The 20,843-nt window shown below is 44.7% G+C and overlaps 1 protein-coding gene across 1 annotated transcript in view; it reads left to right on the top strand.

The window, feature by feature from the left end:
• Positions 1 to 3,096: 3,096 nt before the first annotated feature.
• The window catches only part of ppp1r1b (protein phosphatase 1, regulatory (inhibitor) subunit 1B), a 26,262-nt gene continuing 8,515 nt past the window's right edge, over positions 3,097 to 20,843 (top strand). Inside the window, exon 1 of the mRNA XM_084072382.1 lies at positions 3,097 to 3,792. Within this exon, the coding sequence (XP_083928508.1) occupies positions 3,541 to 3,792 (252 nt within the window). The 5' untranslated portion in view covers positions 3,097 to 3,540. The remainder of the gene's footprint in view (positions 3,793 to 20,843) is intronic.

Below are 20,843 nucleotides of genomic sequence, written 5' to 3'. Positions count from 1 at the left end.
GGAATTAAATCTCCCTTTTTAACTGGTCATGTTTTGACATTTGTTCTTGTCAGTGTGTCAACAATATGGAATAGTTTTGTTTAGTACTGTGTGACAGTCTGCATGTGGAGTACCCAGTTGCCTGGTTACTGAAGACTTCATTATCTGTGCATATGACACTTGTGCTCATCGATGTGAGTGCTCAAATGGCAATTTGTCTTTGCGGTATACAACAATTCCCATGGGTGACAGAGTCGACAGATCGTATTAGTTGGACATTTGAAACTTTGTTTTATCTTGTATTCCTTTGATTGGGTGTTGCCTGTGGAAATGTTTGCCCTTTTGATATCTTTGAATGCTACACATCATGTGCCACACTGCCACTTCAAAGTGTAATCTTATTTAACCCCGGTTGATCCAGCAGAGTGGCACAGTAGAGGACTGGTGACCCTGAGCAGCTCCCAGTAGTCTTTGTTTTGTGTGAGGACAGAAAATCTAATAACAGCCATTATGACAGAGATTTTAAAGAGACGGAGATGATCTTTATGAATCCAGCTTTTTGTGCAACTGAAAGAATATGAAGCAAGGAATGTTTAAAACAGAGCATTTGTTCTCAGACATTAAAACGTTAATGTTCCCTGCTGCAACCGCACAGGACTTGTTAATGTCAGTTGTAATGTATTAAGTTGTCGTGTATGTGGATTTTTTTTTATGTGGAGTGCAGCCCAGCTGCAGGGTGAAGGCAAGCATTGAAGTGCAACACATACAGGCTAGCTTTGTTTCTCATTGAGGTTTTCATAATGGCATAGTTTCAGCAAAACATCACCAAATTACATTTTCAGGCTCTGGTGTGCTGTTTTTGTTTTTGAATGGAACTAGCAAGTTTGCGGCTCACATCAGTGCACACAGTCTTCCCACATACCCAAGTACAAAAGTGCTACAATTATCTCCCTCTCCCCAAAGACAGGAAAAGGAAGGTAAATCGCAACAGCCTGTATTACATTTCCAGATCACTACTTGTTATCCTGTTTGCTTATGCTCTGCATGCCTCCCTTGCACTTTCCTGTTGAGGCAGTCCTTTACTTGTCCTTTCTCCAAGCTGTGTCATTTTGAATTCTCTTCCCAGTATCCAATATCCATGCAACTTCCATCATGTTGTGCAGCTGTAAGGGCTAATTTAGTGGTTTAATTAAATGCTGGTATTCTGTGGGTAAGAATGTGCAGCCACATTAAATACAGTTGATTAATTTCCTCATATATGTACTGTTTATTGTGTAAGTCCAACTAAATGCATGTACTGTAGGGTGACATGTAACCACACTTGTCTAAATCCAATAGCATGACTTAAACAGAAAAAAATCTTTAGAAATATTCAACAATTATTTAGATAAATTTGGTACAAATTTTGCATAACCTGCTATAAACCAAGGCTGTTATATTTCAGACATGAGATGGGGAGAAGCATCAAGGAATTGCCAGCTCCCTGGAGAAGTAACGTTACTGTGGACTGTGGAGGCGTTGGGTAGCATGGAGGTAAGCTCTAAAGCCCAGTAATGAAGTCTCACTCTGAATAAATAACATGTTGGGAATATTCCATTAGCTCTGGCTGGTGGGATAAACAGTGTCTCTGTCTAATGTGTTTGTGGCTCCTGTAGACAGTATAGCACCCCCACACGGAGGTGCCCTATGACCTGTTTTGCACACAAACCTCCGTTCAGCCGCCCACCACCACTGCTACTGTATCTCCTTCATACCAGCTCAAAGCCCCACTCTGTCCACAGGCCAAATCCAACGCTTTCCAAATCCCTTGGCCATGTGAGTGAAATAACAGCGAGGCCCTGAAAATAGCACTTGGACTGCCCTTCTTCGCAATCTCTCCTTTCGTTTCGTCATCCAGTCTGCGTAGTCCTCTTCCTCTCTTAGTTCCTGACACCATCTCTCTGTCACTCTTTCCTAATCTGTCATATTTTGCCACAATTCATGTTCACAGTGTTGTTTTGTCTCTGCCCCATGCAGTGTCTTGTTTAAATAACCTCTCAGCAACCTCTTCATAGCTGGACAAACAACCAATTTATTAGGTTGTTGCTACTTTACTGGATCCCACTTCTGTACGTCATTTCATTTCAAGACATGTGTACACACTCCCCACCAACACAGACACGCACACACTTGACTTGTGTACAGGTCTCCTTTTACATGGGATATGCTATTCCCTATCAATTCAACATGTTTATATCGCCAAACTTATGTCGTAGGATCAGAAACAACATCATTTCAACTGGAAAAAGTGTGGAAAACAAAAATGTGGTTGCCCGAAGAAGTATAAGCATTTACTGAGCACTAGTACATCGCCTTTCCCTGTCATTTTGACAGAGAAAAGGAGACGTGTGGAATCTAAGCATGCATTCCAGGGAGTTCACTCATGGCCATGAAACCACGCATCTTCATTCCAGTAAGAGCATTTGGGTCTCTTAAAGTATGCCATTAGAGTCAGTCATGCTGTGTGCGCACGCACGTGTCACTCATTCAAATTGGTTCCCTCTCAGTTATGAATAATGTCCTTTTGCATAAAGGACATCATGAACATGTCACTGTGACCTATAGTGGAGTTTCATTGGAACTCATTAGGTCCATTAGTACACGCTGTCTCATAGCAAATGCACAGCCTTATCAACGCAGTGAGCTGCATGTCAACAGCACAGCCTTAATCCAGTTAATCCCAAACACATTCCCCAATTTACACGACACAACTCTCTTCTTCTCTATCCCTCACACTCCCTGGACTGTCCAGTCCCTCCCTCCATCTCTCTCTCTCTCTCTCTCTCTCTCTCTCTCTCCCCCCCTCTCAGCACAAATCTCTCATTCACAAATAGAGGCCAAAAGAGGCTCAGTTGATGGAATGAGATTATGTTTTTTTTTCTTCTTCTGATTACAATTCAACACCAGCTTAGAGATAGACACAAAAATACATGCAGTCCCTCCCCCTCTCCATTCCATCCTCTACTCACCCTCTCCCTCACTCACGTTGTCCCCTCCCCTCCTGTGGCTCTGCCCCTCCCCTTTCCTCTCCTCCCCACTAGATCTAAGGACGCCTCTCATTCACTCCTGCTACACAGGTTGTGTGAGGGAGGGAACGAGAGGGAGAGAGAGAACATACACTACAGACGGTCAAGTAGAAGTGAGAGAGGCGAGACAGACAGACAGACAGACAGACAGACAGACAGACAGACAGACAGACAGACAGACAGACAGAGAGAGAGAGAGAGAGAGAGAGAGAGAGAGAGAGAGAGAGAGAGAGAGAGAGAGAGAGAGTGAGAGCATTGAATTGTGAGAGGGAGAAAGAGAGGAACAGAGATAAACAGGTTCAGGAAGAGAGAGAAAAGCAGTTCATTTTCAGTTTTTGAAGAGAAGCCAAGGTAGAAGAGGTAGAGGAGAGAGAGGGAGGGAAGAGGAGAGAAAGAAGGGGAGTTTTCAGCAGTGGGACTATACCCAGCAAGTGGGAGCTGATCATCGGTAGCAACCCCCTCTCCACTTGGTGTCAGATCCCCAGAAGCCACAGCCATGGATCCCCATGTGTCAACTCAGGTTGAGGGGGAGCGCAAGGAGAGGAAGAAGATCCAGTTCGCAGCCATGGAGCCCCATGTGTCAATTCAGGATGAGGGGGAGCGCAAGGAGAGGAAGAAGATCCAGTTTGCGGCCGTGGAGTCCGATGAGGAAACTCAGGATGAGGGGGAGCACAAGGAGAGGAAGAAGATCCAGTTTGCTGTCCAATCCTCTGCACCCCCAAACCTGGACCCTCGGCAAGTGGAGATGGTGAGTACAACACACACCGTGTAGGCCTGAGAAATCTATTTTATGTAGCATATTGCACAGTGTTGCACATGCAACATCATCAGTTTCTTTTTATTAACGAACTTCCCTGTATCATAAGTCTCTTACAGCCTGTATTGTCTTTTATTTTATTTTTTATTTTTGCTTCTTTACTTTTTGGAAGATTATTATGAGTTATCACTTCCTTATTGGCCACATATTTCCATTACAGTAGACAGTATCCCATAGGATGTATTTTAGTTGTGTCTTGTTTTGTTTTCGTCATTTTCGACATCTCTATCCGTTGATCTAGCTGGCTCGATCTCTCAACACAGTTGAGAAATTATGATGACATTTCCCTCCAATGGCTTCCTCTTGGTCCCTCACTCCTCTCATCTTGGCCTAATTAACTATGTGACATTGACACAAAAGTCAACACAGGAGTCGCTCTTTTGTAACTGGCCCCTTGCATCGATCCCCCCATGTCCCTCCTTTGGGAGTTGGTGCTGTCACGCAACTTTCACGTTAATGATTACTTTTCTTGACTGTCTTGTGTTGTCTTTTATTATCTGTCACTGTTTCACCATGTGAGTTTATCAATGCAACCCCCTGTCCCATTTTCCCCTCTCTCTCTCTCTCTTGCCAGAAAAGCTGTACTATGACCAGATGTGACCTTTATGGTGTGCGCCATGTGAGCGTAGTTGTGTGTCTAGGTGAGACAACTGTGATCCTTACTCTTGGCATCTGTCGCCTCTGTGGCTATAATTTCAGTCCAGCAGAAAGTGGGTCAAAGTAAAAATCGGTGGATGCTGAGGAAGATCGAGGCCAATGGCTCGGAGACCCCAAGGAGACTTTGGGGGGAGAAGCAAAAGAGAGCTGTATGAAGGAAGGCAGAGAGAGAGAGAGAGAGAGAGAGAGAGAGAGAGAGAGAGAGAGAGAGAGAGAGAGGGGGAGAGAGGCACAACCTGTTCTTTATGTTCACCTATCTGGTGTCATCTCCCAAAGTAGTTGTCCTCGTTCTAGAATTCTCTCCTACAGTGGCTGTCTCAGAACTAGGATGACCCAGCAGCTACATCTGCTCCTCTGACTGATGGCCAGACCTGGGATGTTGTCTGGAGATCCACTTAATGACACAGTTAAACACACAGACACGCACGCACGCACGCACGCACGCACGCACGCACGCACGCACGCACGCACGCACGCACGCATGCACGCACGCACGCACGCACGCATACACACGCACGCATACACGCATACACACGCACGCACGGACGGACGCATACACACACACTGTCAAGTACTGTTACTCTCTCTCTCTCTCTCTCTCTCTCTCTCTCTCTCTCTCTCGTGTATCTCTTTCTCTGATCTCTATTGTCTTTTCCAAGAAGCCACTGGCTATCACTCTATATGTGAGCTCCTTCCCTCACAGGGAAATGTGTTCTTCTTCGTCAGTAACAATTAGCTAGTCATATTTCGGGGGCTTGTCCTCTTTCACACCCTTCGGCTCATTGTAACTAGCTTGTGTTTACAAAAGCGCCCTGCTCAGCACTGGGCCGGTTGCTGCTGCAACAGTGGGGTCAGCCAGTTTATTCGCTGCAGACAGGTCCACCTGTATACTTAACTGTGCATCTATAGAAAGCACAACGCTATTCAGTCTCAGGTACTGTATGCTACTGGCGATATCTTGGGTGTAGTTTGGGATGAGATGTATACATTTCGTGTGGGGGACACAGCGAGTTTGTTTGTGTGTGTGCGTGACATGTTTGCATGTGGGCGGAGGTCATTTGAAACATTGAAACGAAGGCCCCTCAGGGAGGGTGGGAAACAGAGGGGGTGTATAGGAGAGGATGTGTTTATGTGCATTTTCCAGCAGATAAAATCTACCAGGGCCTGAGTGGGCGTCTCCATAGACACTGGGGGGCATTGCTTAAGCCTAAGTTATACTTAGTTGTATGGGGGTGTTGCTCACCGAAAATAGCTGATCTATAGGCTCACAATGTGTCGCAGCATGATGCGTTGTCGAGTTTGTCGATCTGTCTCTGCAGATCACTGTCACGCAACAAAGCATAAATCACACTTTAGCGACAGTTACGCATTTTGTTCCAACATCCTCCCAAAGCAATTAATGTCAACCGCAAAATGTGAAACAACGCAGTGATATTTTTGCTAATAAGTTGCGGTTGACTCTACCCTTTGCCTCTGAATATGTTGCTCAATCAGTAACTTCTTCCCCTTGTTTATGTCCGTGAACAATGAAACCACATAAACTCCTAAAGCATGACTACCACAGGGATTGTTACCATGGAGACTGGCTCACACAGCCATGTCGCCCCAACCTCACTGTTAACATTTGAAAGGTCAGTCACTTAATGGACAGTTCTAGTTGTCTGGTCCTCCATTTGTACTGAAGCTAAACAGTTTTTGTAAATGTGTGAATTGTTGCTTCTGGGGGTTGCTAATGCTAGAGAGAGACAGTCGTACCTCACACCCACTCAATGCCCTAGAAGTGTGTGTGTGTGTGTGTGTGTGTGTGTGTGTGTGTGTGTGTGTGTGTGTGTGTGTGTGTGTGTGTGTGTGTGTGTGTGTGCGTGTGTGCGTGTGCGTGTGCGTGTGCGTGTGTCTGTGTGTGTACAATGCATAAGCATAACACTCCTGAACAATGCACTGAACAATATGTGCTAATCATCTGTGCTGGGCGTTCTCCACTCTGAGAGGTGTCTCTGGGGAATTAATGAATGTCAGCATCCTCTGGTTCCATAACAACATAGAGGCAGCACATGGCTCTGTTTACCACCCCTACCAATCAGCAGCGACCCACCCACCCGCCGCTTCATGCTTTGTAACTGGTTTTGTGGTAATGTGGGTACTGGAGTGAGATCAGGGTCATTGTGCAGACGTAACCCTGATTCCTTCCATGTCTGCCACCCTATGGACTCAGCACAGGCAGGCAGGCAGACGGGCATGCCTTTCTCCCCCCCCCCCAACCTCTCTCCCTCCCTCTCTCATTTCCCCCTCTGTGTCTCTCTGTCTCACACTCATGAATTGATAGGAAATTCAGACGGTCTAGGGATACAGTATCAAAGGGAAGCAGAGGGCATCCGTGCCACACCTTCCTAGAAGGTGACCATTTCTAAATTAATCTACTTCAGGATGGAGGGCATCTGGCCCCGGGCTTCCCATCTCCTGTTTAGATGTCACACAACGACCTTTAGTGCGGCGTGTGTTTGTGGGTAAACATTATCACTCTGAGGGACTGTCAACATTCAGTCCTAGCCAGAACATCTTGTCGGATGGCATAAAGCATGCTGGGACTGAAGGAAGGGGACGTTGTGATCTTTCGGCTGAAGGTGTTCCTCTGCATGCAGCACAGACAGGCACAGGGGAATGTCATTGCCGTTGGTTCACCAGAGGCGATTCAGTATCTCTCCACCACAGATCTGTTGATCTGTGGTGAACCGCGGTGGCTGATGATGTTTGCTCAACCCAGAGTAAATTGAATTGGCAAAGAAATGTAATTGGCCTGGTAGAAGGACCACAGAGTTTAATTACATCTTGGATATAAACAGTAGATCTCTGCATGTCCCTCCCCAGTTAACAGTCCAAGTGTGTTTTGAAAGGTAACCCCCCCCCCCCCCCCCCCCCCGTCCAAGTGTGTTTTGAAAGGTAACCCCCCCCCCCCCCCCCCCCCCCACCTCGGACATATGGACTCTGTCTGTCTTAAAAACACTCTGTCCTTACTTTATGACTGCCCTGGTTCCCAAACAGAGAACTTGCTTAGCCTCTGTTTGTGAGAAAGTACAAGTTGTACAAATGTGTTGAGCTGTGTCACAATTTAAAATGTGAAACCGCTTTACAAACTTCTCTCATAGCCATCACATAGTCCTAATGTACGCTATTGTATAACAAACAATTACTACAGCATAATATCTATTTCCTCTCTTTCTGTGCATGCACATATGTACGTGTGTGTGTGTGTGTGTGTGTGTGTGTGTGTGTGTGTGTGTGTGTGTGTGTGTATCTGTGCGCATGTACAGTGTAGTGGTTTGTGTGTCCGCATGTGTTGTATAAACAGCTCAAGCAAAAATATTGAAGTGAGTTATTTGATGATACTGTATACAGTCATCTGAAGATGAACGATGAAGCATGTTGTACCTCACAAGCATGGGGGCTCCTTTCGCCCAGCACAGGCATGCACTGCTGAAACCCACCACCTGAACAGGCTACTGTTATGGTCAATAAACCAAACAACAAACAAACCGTAATTTGGTGTCATATAGTCCCACTTATACTCGTCATTGTTAATGAAGTTAATTTAACCCAATATCCCCAGTAGGAATATATTCCTATAGTACCATGCACTATGCCCTAGCTACCAAGCAAGTTATTCCTTTCTACACCCTCATTCAGCTGTATTATAGTACCTTGCACTGTGCACTAGCTACCATGCATTAGAACCATGTATATATTCCTATAGCACGCACACGCACACGCACACGCACACGCACACGCACACGCACGCACACACACACACACACACACACACACACACACACACACACACACACACACACACACACACACACACACACACACACACACACGTTGGCATGTTATTATCCACGTTGGCACGTTATTATCCACGTTGGCACAAAGAGACCAACAGCAGTAACCGTCCTTTAGAGGCCCTTCAGCCTATGTCCTCTGCTTCAACAACAACAATAACATCAACAGCAGCAGCAGCTAAATCTCTGATCAGAACAGAGGTTTATAGGAGGATTAGGACCTCATGTCTCAGTCAATGACAGCAGCAGAGGAGGGAGATGAGAGCAGACATAAAGAGCGGGAAAGTCTGGAGCTGTCTTGTAACTGGATTTCACACTCAGTGAATCAGCAAGTTCTGCATTGTTCTCTCGAGACTGAGGTCCATAGCAAATGATACAGCATGTCCCTCATGACATTTGGTTTTGGGGTCAGTAGCTGCTAGCTTGCGGATGCGTCCACTATCCCCATCCCTGTCCGTCAAAGCCCGGGGATGGATGTACTGGCTGACGTAGGTGTATTGAGAGGAGTGGTGATCCATGACTCAAAACAAATGGGATTGGTCTTTATCCCTGTTTCATCAACACAGGGAAGACATGACATTATGTTGTGGCCTCTGCGTCTGTTGTAATCTTTGATTTTCATCACAGAGCGATTTATCTGCATGCCCCCTTAATGGACTTGCACAGGGTCGTTTTCAGTGTTTAGTAGAAGGGCCAGGCAATGTCATAACAAGAGATACGCTTTTGAATGCACAAATTCATTGGTTGAGTCAGGTTTCGAGGCAGTTTTACAGGTTTCATGTGTGTTGACTGCTTAAATGTACTGAACATTTATTTTAAGAAGACTAACGATAAATAATCATTACTGATTTAGAAATATTGAAGGTCAAGTAGGCCTAATCAAGTCACTATTATGCAAGTTATAGTACGTATAGTAGTATAGCAGTAAGCTGCCCCGACCCGGGGTATTTGGCCGCGACCCGCCAAATAATCATATTTGAACTGCCCCCCCACCCTGATAAGCACTTGGAATTGTAGGAGTTGAGGCATTACATTTAGTTTGACTTGATTCCGCAGATAAACATTGTGAAAATAGCTGATCTATAAGCTCACAATGCCGCGCGTCGCGAGGGGTTGTGAGCTTGTAGATCAGCTATTTTCATTATTTGTGCCTCTTTCTTATATCTGTTGACAAAAGTCCTTAAATTGTCACTTCATCGTCGTCTGGGGACCCCCCAAAAATCATGTGGGGACCCCCCTGGGGGTTTATTTATCAACAAATTATTTCCATATCTCAAAGAGGAGAGATGGGGGCCACAATAGCGTCAGGGTGCAACACATTTTGATCCTATGACTATGATCTTCCTCAGACAATGCTACCTGAGGTTCAGTTACATTTTCAGTTACGATTCAATTAAATGTTTCTGAACCAAGCAGAAACTTTAATACATGGCCATACACTGTTCATCAGGAGCAGCAGGGGACAACTGTGGTGTGTGTGTAGTGTGTGTAGTGTGTGCCAGACAGCAAACATCACATACATATCATCCGCCCTGTGCTGTTAGTTTGAAGGTCGGGGGCTGGCTAATGTTATCACCCAGACACATCAGAAGATAATGCTGTTTTGTTGGGTGTTCTGAAATACACTGTCAACAACATCCAATGTTGTAATAGAATGCTCAATTTTACTCTTGGCATTAGGATGATATTGGCAAAATGTCATGGGAATATATTCACAATATATTGGGCTGATGTGTGCTTTGTGAGTGTGTGTGTGTGTGTGTGTGTGTGTGTGTGTGTGTGTGTGCGTGTGCGTGTGCGTGTGCGTGTGCGTGTGCGTGTGCGTGTGCGTGCATGCACGCTGAAAATGAATAATAATAATTTTAGGCCAGAGAATATACAGTATCTCAAATAAATGTTGGGAAGAATATTCAAAACAATGCAACAGTGGACATAAACTGTAAGTGTAAGGCAAGTCTCAAGTCATTTACATTTTTACAAGTGAAGTCTGAAGTCACCAAAATTGTGACTTGAGTCGCAATCGAGTTCACATTCATTCTAATATGGATTCTCACCAAATATATGATGCTTTCTCAGCATCAAACACAAAGAGCTTAAGGATACATCTAGCAACCGCACATAATACCTTTCTCCATTTTACCACCTTTGAGTAAACAAGAAGTTGTTATTGAGCCCTCATGGTAACAATACCCTGTATACCCAATACCTGACTCTTGACCTATGGCAGTGTCCATTGTGGGTATCCGATGGCCCATTATTCAGACATCGTAATTGTCTGAAAATGTTGAGGTTGGTGTGAGATTACGGTAAGGGTTAGGTTTAGGCTCGGTTATAATGAGCGCCATCGGACCAATGGTGATACAGAACAGTGGGCCGTCGGACTAATAGCATTTTACCTTTGGCGACAGTCGCCTTGCTGTACACCCTCTCTGAAAGTTTGGATTGGCACATCTCCTGGTGCCTCTTAGCCCCATGTGAGGCTTCAGTTTGCATATTGGCCTAGCACAGGGGTCTTCAACAGGGGGTCCGGTACCCCTAGGCCAAGGGGGTCCTCAGAGTTACTACAGGGGGTCCGCCAAATCTTTGTGTCATAGGATGTTTTTTTTTACATTAAGCACTTGAACCCTATTATCCCTATTCTGAAAAGAACTTAAGCCAAAAATAGCAGAACTACAAGCTCACAACGCCTCGTGCTGCGAGGCGTTGTGAGCTTGTAGATCGGATATTTTTGGCAAAGAGGCATAGATGTAGAGGGAAAAAAGCGCAGACCAAGTAAAAAAAATAAGTTTAATCTGAAACACAATTTTATACAACATAGAGGGTGGGGTCCCTGCTTCATCTCTCTCTCAGCTAGGGGGTCCTTGGGGTGAAAAACGTTGAAGACCCCTGGCCTAGCAGGTGGCTCCCTGACACTCATCATCACCACTCCTCCTCCACATCATCTGATAGCTGTGTTACTGCAGCAGAGGCGTTCCTCCCACAGCCCCCCCCTCCTGCTACCAGCAACTAACTACACAAGTGGTGGGGGTTTGGGCGCATATAGGAGAGAGATGGGTGGTGGTGAATGGGCAAAGTGTGATATAATTCTGCCACTGGGTACGGAATAATTACATTAACTATTTGGAGGTCATCGGAGAGCCCCTCCAGATGCTCCCAACCCCATCTGTTTGTTCAGTGAGCCACTGGTGGGGTCAAAGGTCACTCCGTATGTGTCACATTAATGTCGGCCGAGATGGAGAGAACCGAGGCGAGGCATCTCGCTCCCTGGAACTTGCATTACAAAGAGGCCATTCTTTTAAATAGGATCGAGCACTCCCTGCAGATTATGGCAGACTCGCTGAGCTATAGGGGTTATTATTTGAAGTTTTCACATCCTTGAAACTCTTTGTACAAAGTTGTGGTGTTGTTTATACTCGTCAAGTCCTCTTGAAATCTGCCTGGAGGCACTGCTGTTTCTGTCTGTTAGATGTGATTGAGTGTAACTGTGTCTGACAAAGGTGTTTGTCACATGATCGGCCGCTTGCCTTTGGATGTTCATATAGAATAGATTGGTCAGAGGACAACATGGTGTTCTGGTACTGTATACCCCAATTGTATAGCCTATATGTTTATGCCTGTAAAGGACTAATCCCAGATGAGTACTATTGAGCTGTCGTTTCAGCAATATGAAGCTTTCTCAAAAGCATGAACCATAGTGCTGTAAAGACGGTTTCATAGTGCTGATGTAGAATTATTGTTAGCTATATTCATATCGGCCTTCCTGTCCTAAGATAATCAGAATTGATATGGACCTTGACCTGCTGACATCTAAAATTAATTCGTTTCAAAATGTCCCATGCAGTGTTTTCAAATCCCCACGCAACATGGCATGCGCATCTGGCTGTGTGCTGGCCCGGGCATCAAATCATTACCCCTGCCTCTGACTCTGGACGTGCATGGCCCGTCTGATCAGTCATGGCTGTACAAGACCATTTTTATGTAATTGTTTCATCTGAAACCTGGCTAATCTGTTCTGAACAAGGATATTAGCATTGATGGTTATAATGAATAGACCGTAGGACTGACTGACTGACACAAAAAGGGCAGGGGTGTCGCAAACTTTATGAATTATTACGTTTATCATGTACAGTATGTGCTTCTCTCTTCATCAGTGAGTATGCAATTCATTTTCTTTTAGCTCTTGATCTTTTAAGTCTCCAAAACTCTCTATATTGCAGTTCTTGGTTGCTATAGGACACCTTCAACTGTCAGAGGTGGTCTACCATCTTTAATGCTGCTTCTATCTGAATTGAACGGAATTGGATTGATTAAATTGTCATTATTGGAGATCTAAACTGGAACAGGCTACAACCAGTATCTGTTGATGGTAAAGCGTAATTGTGACTCGCTAGATGTCTTTCAGAGTTATGACAGTGCCACTGCTACTAGACCTAATCTGAAATGTCCTGAAAAGAATCTCTATTTTATCTACTCTAACCTAACCTAACCTATGTTCCTCATAAATACAGTGCACAGCTGCTTATGTTTTGATATTATGACATGATATTAGTGACCACTGTGTTGTTGCCACAGTTAGAAATACAATTCCCGAAAACCAAGCCATGAATCATTATAAAGCCTGATCATGAAACATTTAATGGACCAAGGGTTTTTTCATGACCTGTTTTACTTTGATTGGTAGAAAATTAACCTGACTGCTGCTGTTGAAAATTCCTGGAAATTATTTTATGATGATGGTTTTACTGACATTGTTAACAAACATGCAAAAGTACAGAGTAAAAGACCAAAACATTGTGTACTTCACTCCAGATTTATCCAAGTCACTTCATGAGCGCAATGTGGCATGGGCCATTAGTTGCAATTAGAAAAGCCAAAGCTGATCATGCTCTCACTGAAACGTCAAACAATCAAAACAATTCTTTTAAATTTTGGAAGACTATTAAATCCTTTGCTGGAAATACAAATGGCAGAGAGCTTCCCCCATGAATTGTTAAGGACTAATAAAATCTCTGTTAAGGCCAAAATGCTTGGTTGTTTTATCAAGCATTTTGTTGCCTCTGGTTTCTTGTTCAACTCTCAACATTAGTCATGAAAATTTCCCTAATGGTTGTTGATGGTCATGTTATGGTAAGTCAAGCCTTTAGTTTGAATCCGGTTACAGATTTAGAGGTGCATAAAGCCCTCAAACTTTTAGATGCTATAAAACCGGCAGGTCCTGATAACTTGGAGCCTTACTTTCTTAAGCTAGCAGCTGGTTTTATAGCACCACCCGATACGATGATACATTTTGGCTGGACCTACAAAGACCAAGCCAATAGATGCAAATGTCATTGGCTGAGTGATGAAGTTACCCCATTGTTCATCCGGTTGGTCTAACAACGGACTAACCAATCGCAGAGCAATCATGGAAAACGATCTGTCAAAATCAAGGCAGTTTGCTGAATATGGGCGGCGGAAGTTTATGGTTGCTTCTGGTTCGTGAACGAGCAGCTTGTCTGCCTCGAGTGAAGTTTACGGACCTAAAACTGAACGTTGGAGCACTCCACAAGTTATAGGGAAGGAAGTGGAAACATATGGTTGCCAATTGATAAAAGAATGTGTCAAAATGATGTAAACCATTGCAAAACAGTGGTTTACATCATCTATTGATAATACTTGTTAACAGTGGTGTCAAATGCTGTGCTCAAGTCCAACAAAACATGTATGGAACTGTCACCAGTATCAGCATTCAGGACATTTGTGCCTCTAATAAGTGCTGTCTCTCTCTGTAGGTGCTGTCGAAATGTTGACTAAAATCTTTTAAAGATATTATAGTTTTTCATGGCTGACAGAGGTTGTAACAAGATGGCTTTTCCAGATTTATTTTCATGAATGGGAAAATTGTATGAAAATAAATATAAAATATATATATTAACTATAAAATCTTGCATGCATACAGTTTTACCTCTCCACAGAAATCCACCAGCAAATCACCTCAAATAAGCTGCTACCATCAGGAACTGAGATGACATCATATCTCTCGCTGCTGCATGTTTTCATGTATTTTTTTTTATTGGGTCTTCAGCACACATGAAAAAAAGCTGTGAACAGATGTCAGTTGTTTGCACATAATGTTATCTGTCTTCTATAAAATGCGTTGTGCTCAACCAACTGAAATTGAGTTTACAAAGCATTTCAGACCTGTGTGACTGTGTGTTTGTTCTTGGCAGAAGCGTTACTGTGGCACTAATGCCTCTTAACAGAAAAAACAAAAGAAGGAATCTCAGGTCACACGCAGGCCGGGGATTAGTTTTCACCTTATTGAGTTATTGCACTTACGGCTATAGCTTGCATTTAGCGCCACATAAGGTTCAACCACTTCATATTGTGAGGATCCCAGAAGTTCAAAGAGGAGGGTGGATCTGCGCCTGCCTTTAATTGAGTTTCACTGTCTTGAGTTCAGAAGGCCCAAGATCACGACCGCAGCCAATGACTGAAGCTGCTGAGAAGGACAGAATAGAGATGAAAGAAGAAGAGGACAGACAGAGAGAGGGAAGGAGGGGGGGGGGTTAACCACTTAAACCATATCCGTGGCTGGGTCCCCCAGGGGTCTCCTTTTTTCCCATTACAATAAATGCCGAATGTTCACCTATTATGACTTGCCCAGAATAGGAGTGCGAGGGTTCAAGTGTTTTAATTGGAAAATGGAAAGAGACAGAGAAAATATAAGCAGGACGGATATTGCACAACTTGCTTATGAGAGCAATACTCTGAAGGCTAGCCTCAAACTTTTAAACTTGAACCTGAGCGTCCCTATTCTGGGCTTTGTCATAATAGGTGAACATTTGGTGAAAATAGGAGAACATTCAGTGTAAATAGTCAAGCTATTGTGAGCTTGTAAATTGGACCCCTGGGGGACCAAATTCAAATAAGTAGGCTATAGGGTTTAAGTGGGTATGGCATTCCTGTTTTATTTTGATAGACAGGAATGAAAGAGAATATGACATGGAGGATAGGTCAGGAGTGCACATGCAGACATGAGTTTATATGCAAGTGGTGGTTTGTATCTAGTCCTACCCCTTATTTCTTTTATTTATTTATCAATCCAATAACATTTAGGGAAAAAATTAAAGAATCAAAATCTATGTAATGAAAATACTATGGAAACAAGAAACAAACAGTAACAAAAAGTAACTTATTGTGTTCATCTTCAGAGCTCATTGCAATATCCTTTCAATATGTTGTTTTTATACATTTTCTTAAACGTGATAAATGTACTGCAATTCTTCAGTTCTTCACTATGGTGTTCCATAATTCCACACCTTTAACTGTAATTTCACTAGTAAGAGACCACACCTTCTGCTCAAGGTAAACATTATTTATTGAACACAATACAATGAAATGAATGTGTGTTGCTGGGGAGCCCAAGGCGGGCGAGACTCAGGGTGGGGGTATAGTCTCGGGAGCCAGGCGACCGCCGCAGTTGCTCTGCTCAGGAGCGGTCTGTCGCCTTCGCTCCGACACTGCCCCGCCCTGGGGCTCCTGGAGGATGGAGAAAAAACGAAGTTAGATGAGCAAAATTGGTGAGAAAGGAGGTGGTTGGGGAGGAGGAGGGAATTTAGATTTGCGAGCAGCAAAATCAAACAGGTAGGTGATACAATCGCAGGTGTATTTATACTGTGGTGATTGCAGCGTGGATTGGCTGAGAGATAAGCAGCGCAGCTGAACTTGGTAAGGCCTTGGCCTTACCAAGTTGAGCAGAGGTTGAGCAGAGGGAGGTCTCCACTCCTGAACATGCGTTGAATACAACTACATACAGTGAAGCTTTGAATTTGTTCTTACCTTTTGATTTTTTAAATATACTTTCCTCTTCAGTCATCCATTGAAACAAATACAAGAATGCTCGCCCCAAAACACGCTCACCCTGGGTCAAATCCGGCGACCTCGGAACGGTCACCACCGGATATTGCTAAACCTCAGTAAATCTATGCCTAAATCTAACCTTATTCCTAAACTTACCCTCAGTAAAACTATGCCTAAATCTAACCTTATTCCTAACCTTAACCTCAGTAAAACAAATACAAGAATACAAGAACCACTGGGGGTGAGCGTTCTGTGAAAAAAATGGGGGCGAGTGTGTGTTTTGGGGCGAGTCTTCGATTACCATTGAAACAATCTACTGTTTGGTAATTGATTATTCACTTTGTCAAAGATAGATTGCAGACATGTGTAAGGGGTTTCACCACACATTCAATAATGTTCTTAACAAGCGACATATCAATACTGTTGCAGTCAGTTGACTTCTGAGCCTTATCAACTGATTTCTTACCCTTATCAACTGACTTATTACCCTTACAGGAGAATACCGGAGTAGGCTTTTTTCCCTTAAGATGGGGGAGGGAGGGAGAGAGATCAAAAAGCCTTCTGGACTTCTAAGGCCTAATTTATGCCCGCTTTATGACGGTGTCGTATGCCGAGACCTACATTGTCGTACGACGAAGTATAAAGTTTAAGTTCTGCTTCCACTTATACCAGATAGTTGTCACACGCTGCTTGCAGTGAGATGTCCTAATGTGATGAAGTCCACCACACATGCATTGCTTCTACCTGACTAGGGAAGGGAGACATGATGCGGTATTCTCACAGTGCTGTCTTTTGCAGCGAGGGAAGAATCTCACAATCGCCGGCCCTGGAGATTCTTAAGATCGTTAGCACTGGTATGAAGGCAGTTACAGTGATGCTTGTGTGAGAGAGGCCTTTCACTTTCTCCCCACTGGGTCCCCAGGGGCCACTCAGATCTAGTTTATGCTGTCCTATAGCTGTTTTTAATAGGCCAGGCCATCAGTGTGCCAGCTTACGGGGGCTTGCCTCTGAGGAGCAGACCCAGATGAGCCTAATCTGCACCCAGCAAGCTAAGCAAGGGTGTGCTAAGGCTAAGCCATCACGCGTTGTGCGTGCACATGCATGCAGACTGTGGTTGTGCTCTGTCAACATGGAGTATTTTCCACTCCTTAACCTCTTCGCCTCCAATTAAAATGCTGTTAGTAGTCGACTGGCATAGCCAACAGTCTTTTTGAATGGTCTCCTTCTCGCTCATACACACTGTAAAATCGTCAGTGTTAATTTAACTCTTTTAGAGTAAAATTTACACTGAGGATTTTAACACACACACACACACGTGTGTGTGTGTGCGTGCGTGCGTGCGTGCGTGCGTGCGTGCGTGCGTGCGTGCGTGCGTGCGTGCGTGCGTGCGTGCGTGCGTGTATATGAGTCTGTATGTGAGTCTGGGGCTTTCAGCTGGACAAATCAGTGCTAAATAGCATGTGCATGCTGCCAGTAGGCACAGGGGGAGGAAGTCTGCAGGGAGGGACACACCTGTGGAGCTCATGAACGCCCCACTGGCTGCCGGTGCGGATTAAAAAGAAACTATTCTGTGAAGGCTGTGACAGAGGGCAGTTATGTGGATGCTGATGCTGAATAATGACTGTGAGGCAGATGTGGGGTTGGGGCGGGGGTCGTAATGTCACAAGTTGCGCCCCAGTATGAGAGCGAGCATGGAAAGTAACATATACAATGTTACATAACCACTACAACGTGCGCTGCTATGAGGCTGGAAAATGACAAGGGTCGTGATCACAGTTCTTTTCTCTCTTTTTTTGGAGGGTGGGGGGTTCAAAGGTCATGTTTAGAGAGGACAGCCGTTATAGATTTGTAAATGCCACACACACACACACACACACACACACACACACACACACACACACACACACACACACACACACACACACACACACACACACACACACACACACACACACACACACACACACACACACACGAACACACACACACACACACACACACACACACACACACACACACACACACACACACATGGCTGTAGAGGAGGATTAAATTATGCTACTCTCTGACCTCAATTATCACACACTTTCCAAGCGTGTGCAGCTCTCCAGTCCTAAATGGCTCCGCTGTATTTTTCATTTGGCCCACTGTCCTCATTACCCTCATTCAATTATGTTAATGATGCGTAGCTTGTGAGCTAGTTCAGGCAGATATACTCGGGTGGGTCACATACACACACACCACTCTGTGGGTTATTCACATGCACATGCACCACTCTGTGGGTTATTCACATGCACACACACACACACACACACACACACACACACACACACACACACACACACACACACACACACACACACACACACACACACACACACACACACACACACACACACATGCATACACACCACTCTGTTGGTTATACACATGCACCACTTTGTGTGTTATTCACATGCACACGCACCACTCTGTGGGTTAAACACATGCACATGCAGCACTCTGTGGGTTATTCACATGCACATGCAGCACTCTGTGGGTTATACACATGCACACGCAGCACTCTGTGGGTTATGTAACTGTGACGTGTCAAGCAGCTGACCAAATTGGTGGCTTATTTAAAGGTTTCATGACGTTCAGTTTTACCACACATTAAAAGTCTTTGTCATGGTCCTTCAAACGTGTATAGAAAGTTTTAACAAAATATTCCACTCCATTGATCCATGGCAGGTGTTTTTCTCTCACATTTCTAAAGCCTTTTCAACTGCAATGAAAAAAGAAATCTTTGACTGCGGGTGTCGCTGGTGAGGGATTTTGCCTGTCAATCATCGCATCTGCTCCGCCCCCCCAAAGGAAAGGATAGGGGAGGGGAGGGGCGAGGAGGAGAGTGGGCGGGATTAATCGACAGTGACCTCTCCAGGAACAACAGTGAGTTTAAACTCACTGTTGTTCCTCTTGCTGTCTCATACCACTTTGTACCAGCAACACAAACTCTGCTTCCCCTGTGGGTTTTATTTCCACTGGGAATTTGCTTTCCTTTTGGAAAAAAACCTTTCATTGTGGCTCTTGATCCTGTGATGCTTCACATCCCTCCTTTATCTGAATGAAGCAGCGACAGCTACTGAGTGTCTGGAAGAAAAAGAGAGGAAGAGGCTGCATGGTTGGAATGCTGAGGACCAGGCCAGCGATGAATGGCAGGGCAGGAAGGGGCTTAGGCATGGTAGCATCTGGTGTATGGTTAACTGCAATACCCTGGCCTCGCCATAGTCTGCACTGTGAAAGCCGAGGTGGTAGCAGGTGTCAGTCAGGCAGAAGCAGCGGGGTCCACAGCAGCATCCAAACCCCAGGCATCCGCCACCTTTCCAGGGTAGCGGGGACGGAGCGAGTGTGACATATAGCCCTGTGGATGTCCCCTGCAGAGAGAGAGAGAGAGAGAGAGAGAGAGAGCTTGAGAAAGAGAGAGATAGAGAGATAGAGAGATAGAGAGAAAAATGGCTTTAGAGAGGATGGGCAGGAAACATAGGCCAATGAACCTGAGCGTCATAATGAAATTTCAGGGATTACGGAGTCCGGTGACGGAGATGAAGGGGGCAATGGGGGTTGGGGGAGAGAGGGAAGGGGATTGGGTGAGGATAATGTCACTGTCAAGGAATGAGGGATGAATATGTACGTAAACAGGATAACGGAAGGAGAGGACGGAGTGAAATGGAAATGAGAGGTGAAAGAAAGAGAGACTAATAGTGGTAAGGGTGCTACGGGGGAGGCAGGAGAGCTAGAAGTGACGTGATCAGATCACGGTGCGTCTCTGGTGTTATAAATAAGCACAGAATCTGTGCCCCCCTTCCCCCGCCCCCACTGTGTTTTCATGTTTGACAGCGGTAGCTTTCCACTGGGCAGCCCACCCTGGGCAGCATGTGCTTTGGCAACATGCGCCTATAGCGGCTCTGACGCACTGCCTTGTTTAACAAGACAGAGGGGGATCTTAACAAAACCACACTCCCATGTACAGCAAATTCACAGCAAATGTGAGCCAGGCGACTTCCTGGATGTTATGTGGTGCCTTTGAGCAGTGGTGCCAAGGTTCACATCATAGCCCAAGTTTAGGCCGTGCTTTTCGGAACCTCCAGATGCTCATCTGCTTGACCTTCCAAGTCTAATAATGCAGCTGCTGTTCAGTGTGCTGTGGTTGTAATCCCAGAATGTTTCCAATAGCTAGGTTTTATTTACTGTTAACCATTATAATTGTGGGAAAAAAAGTCAAATGGCAGTGTGAATGGCACTTAACATCAATACGTTAAGTGCCATTCACACTGAGCACTAAAACTATAAAGATAGATAACTATAACTATATCGTTCACCATTGTATATTTTTTTTATAGTCGGTGTGAACTCTGCCATCCACTTGACTATAGTTATAGTGCTCAGTGTGAATGGCCCTTTAGTCTGATTTTATACTTTGCACCTTTAATAAAAAGGGCATTTACATGAGCTGCGCCTACTTTCCTTACCTTCAGTGATTGTTGTAGAATGTGTGGTACTCCTTAAGTGTCTAAGTGAAATCACTTTTGGCTCTGTGATGTTTAGAGGCCCCTCAATGTGTGATTAATTTTAGGTTTCGATCAGACGTTGTGTTAATGAGTTTTGGTA

Source organism: Gymnoscopelus microlampas, assembly GCF_963454915.1.
Source record: "Gymnoscopelus microlampas genome assembly, chromosome: 11".
In the NCBI taxonomy this organism is placed as follows: domain Eukaryota; kingdom Metazoa; phylum Chordata; class Actinopteri; order Myctophiformes; family Myctophidae; genus Gymnoscopelus; species Gymnoscopelus microlampas.
The sequence above is the reverse complement of the archived record's forward strand: the minus strand, read 5'-3'. Positions and strand labels throughout refer to the sequence as shown.